The sequence below is a fragment of the Rhinopithecus bieti genome, unplaced genomic scaffold (genome assembly GCF_001698545.2).
Source record: "Rhinopithecus bieti isolate Rb0 unplaced genomic scaffold, ASM169854v2 scaffold_39900, whole genome shotgun sequence".
NCBI classification, from domain to species: Eukaryota; Metazoa; Chordata; class Mammalia; order Primates; family Cercopithecidae; genus Rhinopithecus; species Rhinopithecus bieti.
In genome coordinates, this window is record NW_016816297.1 from 50,495 (window position 1) to 60,272 (window position 9,778).

The 9,778-nt window shown below is 39.1% G+C and overlaps 1 protein-coding gene across 1 annotated transcript in view; it reads right to left on the reverse strand.

Annotated features, from left to right (window-relative positions):
• JADE3 (jade family PHD finger 3) overlaps window positions 1-9,778 on the reverse strand; it is a 159,788-nt gene that overhangs the window by 38,201 nt on the left and 111,809 nt on the right. Inside the window, exon 6 of the mRNA XM_017854805.1 lies at window positions 1,678-1,868. Within this exon, the coding sequence (XP_017710294.1) occupies window positions 1,678-1,868 (191 nt within the window). The remainder of the gene's footprint in view (window positions 1-1,677; window positions 1,869-9,778) is intronic.

A 9,778-nucleotide genomic window follows, 5' to 3' on the forward strand; every position in this document is an offset into this window, starting at 1 on the left:
CCCGTCTCGGCCTCCCAAAGTGCTGGGATTACAGGCTTGAGCCACCGCGCCCGGCCTGCAATCCTCTTGTAAAATTCTTCCAAGCCTAAATGCAATGTGGTATAGTGGATGGGATCCTGGAACAGAAAAGGTGGTAAGTGGAAAATCCTTGAAATCCCAATAAAGTCTGAAGTTAATAGTAATGCACCTGTGTTGGTTTTGTAGTTTTGACATATGTACCATGGTAAAGTAAGATGTTAACATTAGGGGAACTGAAACTGTGAGGTGTATATGAGAACTCCCTGTGCTAACTGCAACTTTTCTGTAAATCAAACTATTCCAAAACAAAAAGTTTGTTTAAAAAACTCATCCAAGGAGAATTAGTTACAAAATACCAAAGGAACCTCATAATAAGGTAGTTTCATGCCAAAGGCAGCCTTGTAATGATTGCGATATCTATGGATATTATATGCATTATGAACACAAGCGCACATTGAGCCATGGATCCATTTGATTATGTCCTCATACCCTGATTTTACTTCTCTGTCAGTCTTTTATTCCCTTCTCTTTGTGGTTGCCACCCTAAATTTACTACTCCCCTCTCCTCTTAGGGGCAGAGCAAGAAAAGACAAAACAAAAGCTTTAAAAAATCAAGGAATAAGGACTGGTTACCGGCAGAGTAACTATCATTCCCCATGCCAAACTGCTTTAATATAATTTTAGTTTTTTATTCACGTGCATTCAGATACTAGCCTCAAAAGAAAGAAAGGAAAAAGGGAGGGCAGGAAGAAAAGAAAACCACTGATCCTTATACTAACAATGAACAAATGTGATTCAAACAAAATGAAATAAAATGTGATTCAAACAAAATGAGATCAAATGTATCTTTCACCATATCTTATATGGAGACTTAAAAACAGATGAACAAGAACTGTGTGTAAGTATAAAATGAGTTATCTTTCAGCCTAGCATTTCTCAGTATTGTTGGTATGGTATTGTATGGCATACATTTCCTTTAAAAGCATTCATTATGTTTACTTCCATATGTAAACATAAATTTATTTGCTTTTGTTTCATTTTATTTTTTGAAAACTGTATGACAACTCTAGAACTCTGTGGAAGTAGCTAAGAACTGCTTTGTGAATGTTTTGCCCTAGGCCTGCAACTTTTCTTCCAGGCAGCAAGTCCTGCATTAAGGGGTACTGTCACAGCAATCTGTCAGTTGCAGTGGTGCTGCTCAAGGTTGAAATTGGAGATTCTCTCCAACCCCCTGCCAGAGGGGCCTCTACCTCTGGCCCTGCTCACTGATCACACTGCTTTTCAGGCCAGGAACCTGTCTCAGAATTCTCAACCAGAAGTCCAATCAGCTATGGCCAATCAGCTATGGCCACTCTCAAACTTCCTGAATTGGGAAACAGCTTCATGAAACCTACATGCTATCCTTGATCTGTGCCATTAACTATGAATAAGGAAAGAAAAGGTCATATTTAAATGTTATTGCTCTATTTCTATGTATGCATTTGAAGAAATATCTAACTGAAATAAGATAAAATCAACGAGAAAATAAATGAAAAGGCCAGAAAAGAAAGGAGGCAACAAAATAAAAGCTAAAGGGTTCTGATAACTTAAAAAAAAAAAAAAAAAAAAAAAAAAAAAAAATGAGTTAAGTCACAACTTACTTGTGAGAAAAGAACTTACCCATTTCTGCAAGGTCTTCATTGAGTTCCTGAAGCCAGAAGATGTCCATGTCATCTAGGTCATAGCGGCAAACAGATGCTGCCAACTCCATGATGTTGATGTAGCCAGGCTCTGTGGTGTCTGGAGTGGAGCAGTGAATATACTTCCGGGGTCGGATAAACAGAACGTCCTTTACCTTCTCAGCTATAATCCTAGAAAAGCAAGAGAAAGACAATGATAACAATCAACAAATGACAGATTCCAGGCACTGAACAGATGGCTAAATGCCCTCTGGGAGGTATGGCAGATTCCTTTCTAGAAAGCAAATGGTTTTACAAATTTAGTTTTGTCATATGCTGTTAACTCACTGACTGCTAACAATATTCTTTATTCACCCTCATGGATCCTGGTTCCCACCATTCTAATTTTTAAAAAAATTTTTAGAGACAAGCTCTTGCTCAACCACCCAGGCTGGAATGCAGTGGGCAAGGTCATAGCTTACCACAGCCTTGAAGATCCAGTGATCTTCCTGCCTCAGCTTCTCAAGTAGCTGAGACTACAGGCACATGCCACCATGCCTGGCTAACGTTTAGAAAGATTTTTGGGGGGTAAGAGACGGGGTCTCACTATGTTGTCCAGGCTGGTCTTGAATTCCTGGCCTTAAGCAATCCTTCGAACTTGGCCTCCTAAAGTGTTGGGATTACTGGCGTGAGCCACCACGACCGGCCCATTAATTCTAATAAAATGTTGTCACGTTAGTGTGTTCTTGGTACAATGGCCACCAAGTTTATTTAGAAGAGGAAACCTGGGAGGGGGTGGTATCTGCACAAAGGCACAGCCAGATCCCATACCAAAGACGTATTTCAGCCAAATTAATAATTTTCTGTCATGGAGACAATACTGGATGGTGGTAAAGAAAACAGGCTTTAGTTTCACAGAGGCTTGCTTTTTTCTGCCACTCACTTACATGGTGATCTCAGGCTATTACTTTATTTCTTTGTTTGTTTATTCATTTATTTTGAGATGGAGTCTTGCTCTGTTGCCTAGGGTGGAGTGCAGTGGCGTGGTCTTGCCTCACTGCAACCTCTGCCTCCCGGGTTCAAGTGATTCTTCTGCCTCAGCCTCCCAAGTAGCTGGGATTAGAGGCACCTGCTACCATTCCCAGCTAATTTTTTGTATTTTTAGTAGAGAAGGGGTTTCACCATGTTGGCCAGGCTGGTCTCGAACTCCTGACCTCGTGATCCGCCCACCTTGGCCTCCCAAAGCACTGGGATTACAGGCATGAGCCACTGTGCCTGGCCACTTACTTTATATAAGGTTCAGTTTTCTTAGCTAAAAAGTAAGGATAACAATCATTAAATATGATAAAAAATAATGTCTAGCAAAGACATGGAATCAATCTAAATGTCCATCAATGATAGACTGGATAAAGAAAATGTGATACATATTCACCACGGAATACCAGGCAGCCATAAAAAAAATGAGATCATATCCTTTGCAGGGACATGGATGGAGTTGGAAGCCATTATCCTCAGCAAACTAACACAGGAACAGAAAACCAAAACCTGTATATCCTCACTTATAAGTGGGAGCTGAATGATGAAAACACATGAACACATGGTAGGGGGAACAACATACACTGTGGCCTGTCAGTGAGGGGAGGGAGAGCATCAGGAAGAATAGCTAATGCATGCCAGGCATAATAGCTTGGTGATGGGATGATCTGTGCAGCAAACCACCATGGCACACGTTTACTTATGTAACAAACCTATACATCCTGCACATGTACCCCTGAACTTAAAATAAAAGTTGAAGGGAAAAAAACGTCAAACTTGTAGGACTATTATAACAATTATATAGAAAAAAGCAGATAAAGTGTTTGGCTTAGTGTATAGTAAAAATAGATGCTCAATAACATCATTTTTATTGTTTTATATTCCTTATTATTTTCACTATTTATGCAAATGAGTTAAAAGCCAAGAGGCCATGGAGCTATGCACACTCAATCCATTTCCCATCCATACACAATAGCAACCATAAATCTAAGCTCAAGCAGACTGATATTTCCCCTCACCCTTCCTGACATCCAAGAGCTCAAGGCAAGGAAACCAGAGAAAGAATAAATTTTTTTCACGCCAAGTTATTATTGGTAGTTTAAATACTGTATGAGGCCTCAGAAAATTTAACCAAGAGAAAAATCTGGATTACTATTCTGTGGCAATTTTAAAGAACAAGGTGGGCCATCTAAAAAAATAAACAAACACATGTATATCATAAAATAATGAAAATCATTTCTCTGGAAGGCTTCTGGAGCCAGTTTTCTTTACTCTAGAGTCATCATCACATATATGGAAGGATTTATAAACATAAACATATTCCAATGAATACACATAAAATATACACAGGCATAGTCCACCCTATAAATGTAGAGAATATTGCCTCCTAAGCATTCTTCCAAAAGCCTCTGATTCCAAATAATGAACCCGAATAAAGCTAATAACAACTACACACATTTTCACATTTTAATTTTTCTACCATATGAAGTTTTTAAAGCCAAAGGGAACAAATATTTGAGGAAAAATGCAGAAACCTCAAATATTAATTGAAACTAAAATTTTGGGAATTGCTGTTAGAGGCCTGCTTCCAACTGAAACATACTCAACTAAAAAGGGTAGGACAGATATATGAATTCTTCGGAGACTATGAGATTAAATATGTCATGTTTCTTTAGTGCATGGCCTAGAAGGGAGAATATCCAATTTTTTGTCAAGAGTTATCTTTTTCTAAAAGGAAGACCATTTTGTTAACTATTCGTCTCAATTGCCTCAAATTCTACATGGAACAAGGTAGGCTATAAATGTTTTTGTATACTAATATGCTCATTAAACTTCTGGAAGAAAACAGAGGAGAATATATTTATGACCTTGGGGCAGGCAAAGATATTTTAAATAAGACACAAAAGCCATTAATCATAAAGGAAGAGACTGAAAAATGAAACTAGAACTTCTGGTTATCAAAAGAGACAAGAGAATAAAAAGGCAATCCATGGGACAGGAGAAGATATGTGCAATTGAACATAGACAACCAAGGACTTACATCTACAATATATAATAAACTCTTACAAATTAATTAGAAAAAGACAACCCAATTAAAAGCTGGGCAAAAAACTTAAATAGATACTTCACAAATAAGGCTATCCAGATGGCAAATAAACTTTAAAAAGGTTCTCAACCTCATTAGTTATCACAGAAATGCAAACTGAAATTACAATCACTATTATCTACCAGAATAATTAAACTTAAAAAGACAGTCCGAAAATTGAAAATACTAAATGTTGGTAAGGAAATGGACGAAACAGATTATCTCTTACGCTGCTGGTGGGAGTGTGAATTCGAACAACCACTTTGGCAGCAGATATTATAGCTGAACATACACATACCCATGATCTGGCAAACCCACACTAGGTATATACTTAGCAAAGTGTACACAGATGCATACCAAATGATGAATAAAAAGGCTCATATCAGCATTTTTATGGTACGTAAGAACTGGAAACAACCCAAATATGTATCAAGAGCAGAATAAAAAATATGGCATATTCACACAATACATGACACAGAAGTGAAAATTAATGAATTACTACATCCAACAGCATGGATGGATGGCAAAATCGTACTGATGAGCAAAACAATCCAGTCTCAAATGACTGTATACTGTAGGAGTCTATTCATAGGAAGCTCAAAAACTGTCAAAACTGTTACCTAAGGTGAGGGAGGTCAGTTACTGGCAGGGAAAAGAAGGAGGGGTTCTGGAATGTTGGTAATATTTTCTTTTTTTTTTTAGGCAGTTCTCAGTGGCATGACCACAGCTAACTGCAGCCTCAACCTCCTGGGCTCAAGTGATCCTGCCACCTCAGCCTCCTGAGTAGCTGAAACTACAGGTGCACACCACCACGATGGCTAGTTTTAAAATCTTTTGTAGAGATGGAGTCTGTGTTGCCCAGGCTAGTCTTGAACTCCTGGGCTCAAGTGATACTCCCATCTTGGCCTTGCAAAGTGCTGGTATTACAGGCATGAGCCACCGTGCCCAGCCATGTTTTATTTCCTGATCTGGGTGGCAGATAAACGAGTGCATTTAATTTGTGAAAATTCATTGAGCTGTACAGCTTTGTGTACCTTTCTGTGTGGACATTAGACTTCAATGCAAAATTTACAATAATGATAATGACAGCAATGTCATCTCACTCATCTTTCCTCGTGTATCTTGAACTAAAGGTCTGCATCTAAGGACCGAGTCCATGACAATAAATTATATACTAAAACAGTAATACCAACTACGAGAAAATATGTGGGTAAAAGATGAAGTTAATATAAACTCACAAGGAGAAATTACTGTATTTATAATGATAGAGGGGGAAGGGATGTGAGAATTAGTGAAAAAATATGTTTGGGATTTTTAAAATGCAGCTTCAATATCTTCGAGTATATATAACATGGCTAAAGCTGGAGGAAATCCCAGGATTATCCCCCCGGATGGGTGATTTTCTTTCTTGGCTATGTACTATGGATATAGATACTTTTTTTTTTTTTGAAACCAAGTCTCACTCTGTTGCCCAGGCTAGAGTACAGTGGCATAATCTCAGCTTACTGCAACCTCTGCCTTCCGGGTAGAAGTGATTCTCCTGCCTCAGCCTTCCAAGTAGCTGGAATTACAGGCACATGCCACCAAGCCAGGCTAATTTTTGTATTTTTAGTAGAGACGGGGTTTCACCATGTTGGCCAGGCTGGTCTCAAACTCCTGACCTCAGGTGATCCACCCGCCTTGGACTCCCAAAGTGGTGGGATTACAGGCGTGAGCCACCGCGCCTGGCCTGACACACTCTTTAAATGGTCACTAGACCATTGACCAAATCAGCAAAAGCTCACAAGCCTAGAGGCATGAGCAATTTTGTTAGGATGAGGTAACCTCAACTTTCAATTTGGATGCTTGCGTGTAAATGAATGTTGTAATAACTTTCCAGAGGACTAGCCTTTGGTGAAAGGACCCACAATCACACCTGCTCTCCAGGGAAGGCTAGTGGCTGGATCAGTACTACCTCTGGCCCCTGTGGATACTGCTGTGCCAACTGAGGAGGCAATAAAAAGGTAACTGCAGTCACTCTAACCTGATCTATGGCCTCCTCCAGTGTCTTATACACAGAGACCTCTCAGTGTCTCTTCAGTTGATCTAAATATTTGGCAGGTACAGACTATGCTACATTTCCTAATAAGTGGATTAGAATCATTTGTGAACACTGCAGAAGCTGCATAAAACCAAAACCTCGTAGGTTTTGTAAAGGTTTGAAATAAATGCCTTAAAAATGAACTGGATAAGAGTTGGGTATGGTGGTATGCTCCTGTAGTCCCAGCTACTCAGGAGGCTGAGGCAGGAAGATCACTTGAGCCCAGGAATTTGAGGCTCTAGTGAGCTATGATTACACGACTGTACTCCAGCCTGGGTGACAGAGTGCGACCTTATCTCTAAACACACAAATAAAACTAACTAGATAGTAGTTACTGTAATAACAACTCTAGGAATAGTTTCCCAAGATGACCCTTGTTCATACTACCACTCTGGGATAACCACTTCTCTCCAAGCCTCCATGACTTAATCTATAAAACAAAGGACAATGATAACCCCTGCAACAGATGGTATTTTCCAAATACCACATTCTTCTACAATGTGACTTTGTCATCTTCATCAAGTAGTGAAGTCTATCTTCCTTCCCCTTAAATAGGGGAGGGCTTGTGATGGTTTTTGATCAGTAGAAGTGATGCCATGAGAACTGCAAGGCTGGGTCATAAAATGGAATGCAGCTCCCTCCTGGTTTGCAGGAATGCATGCATTTGGAGCCCTGTGCCTGAGGCCTGTAAGAAATCTGACTATGCTGAGGTTGTTAGGCTATGAGGAAGCCAAACTAATGGGAAGGCCATGTGTAGTCTATGTTATCCAAGCCCAGGGATGGGCTGTTACACAGATATGCAGTGAATAAGCCTTCAGTTGATTCCAGTGCCCAGCTATTGGGTCACTCTCAAACTTTGTCTTCTTTGATGAGGCCCTAGACACATCACGGAGCAGACAGAAGCCATCCCCACTGTGCCCTATCTGATTTCCTGACCCACAGAATCAATGAGTATAACATAGTTGCTCTAAGCTGCTAAGTTTGGGGGCAAATTATCATCAGCAACAGTAACTGGCACAACTGCAAACGGACTGTTTTAAATTTTAAATAAGATAAACGTGTGTGAAAGTGCTCTGTACATTGTGCTCCTTACTGAATTCTCATAATTGAAAGTAAAAGTGATAGAATGCTGCTGCCTGAAATGGGATGAAAAAGGAGGTGTGGGAAGAAGGAGATGGGGTGAGGAGAGTACAGGGAGATGGGAGAGGCCTAGATGACCAAATACAGCAGTGGAGTGGGAGGCAGGCATGTGTTCCCATTTATCATTAGGGGTTGTTCTCTTGACTTACTATATGAAATAGGGATATATTTTGAAAATAGAGTTAACAGGATATTCTGTTATACTGACTATGGGATATAAGACAATGAAGAATCAAAGATGACTAAGAATTTTGGCTTAAACTGAAAAGACAGAGTTACAGCTAGAAGGATAGATTTTTCTATCAGCTAAACCTAGAAAACTACAAATAGAACTGGTTTGGGAAGATCAGTAGTTCAGTTTGGGACATTTTTAGTCTGAGATGTCTACTGGACATCCAAGTGGAACTGTTGAATTGGCAGTTACATATTTGAGTCTAGAGTTTAGTAAAGAAAGTACTGATCTCCATAGTCCAGTAAGTCCAGAGTTTACATTGCAAGGGGAAATAGGGACCTATCTGTATCCAATCATTTCCTCTGTCAGTTTTATTAACGATTCAGAAGTATATATTGTTAAGTGAAAAAAGCAAGTTATAGAATAATCCCATTTATTTATATATACATATATGCGTGTGTATAAGCATATACTACATAGTTAATTTTTTTGTATTCTGATTTTTATTGGTATAATAATCCGTAATTTTAAAAACATACACACATGCACACACAGTAAAACTTCATTAATCACTGTGCATTATACAACTTACAATGTTTGTTTGCTTTCAACAAAAAATGAAACATTGTTTTCCTTCCGTTGGAATCTTACTGCAATAGAAACTGATTAAAATATATAAATGAATACCCAAAAAGAAATATCTGAAGCTCGCTGTTAATGACTCAAAAGCCTTCAGTCTACCTAGACACATGTATTAGGGTTAATACCATCTTTATTTGTTGAACTCACTTTCGAAAAATTTCTTTTGGTAGTCAATGCTTACCTAAGCAGCTATAATTTACAGTGTAAGATGGCTCTGTAATCTCTGTACCCCTCCCCTCAATCACCACATATATACATTATACTGAACTAACAGGAAAACTGCAGAAAGGACAGTGAAACAGATGGGAAAATCTCATCTGAAAGCCAGAAAAAAGATTCTGAAAGGATGTGCTCTATCTACTCTTATATCTCCCTCATCCATTTTCAGTTACTATAGCATGAGTAGAATAATTCTAGCACCCAAGGATCAAGTCAATTAATTTATATATATATCCAAAATTACTGCTCTAAGTCCATTAGGAAATAAAATGCTAAAGTATTTTGATAATCTTATAAATTAGTTAATAAATAAAAAGCAAGAGTGTACTTTGGTCTTATTAGTAAAGTTTCTCTAGCTGACTAACCTGTCTATAGGCAACAAAACAAGTAACTCAAGACAGGCATGGTAGCTTGTGCCTGTAGTTCCAGCTCATCACGAGGCTGAGGCGGGAGGATAGCTTGAGCCCAGGAGTTTGAATCTAGCCTGGGTAACATAGCAAGACCTGTCTCTTAAAAAAAAAACAAAGTGTGGGCAGGGGATGATGTCTTTCAACTCTATTTCTGGGTCCCTACGTGATAAGCTGCATAAGCACCCACCTCTTATTCATCTTTGCATCCCCAGAACTAGCCCAGGTCTTGCAGGCAGCAGGAACTCAAGAGTACAGCCCTGCTGTGGGCTATCTACATTCAAACGAGCCATGCACCATGTTGGCTGTACAAACCTGGAA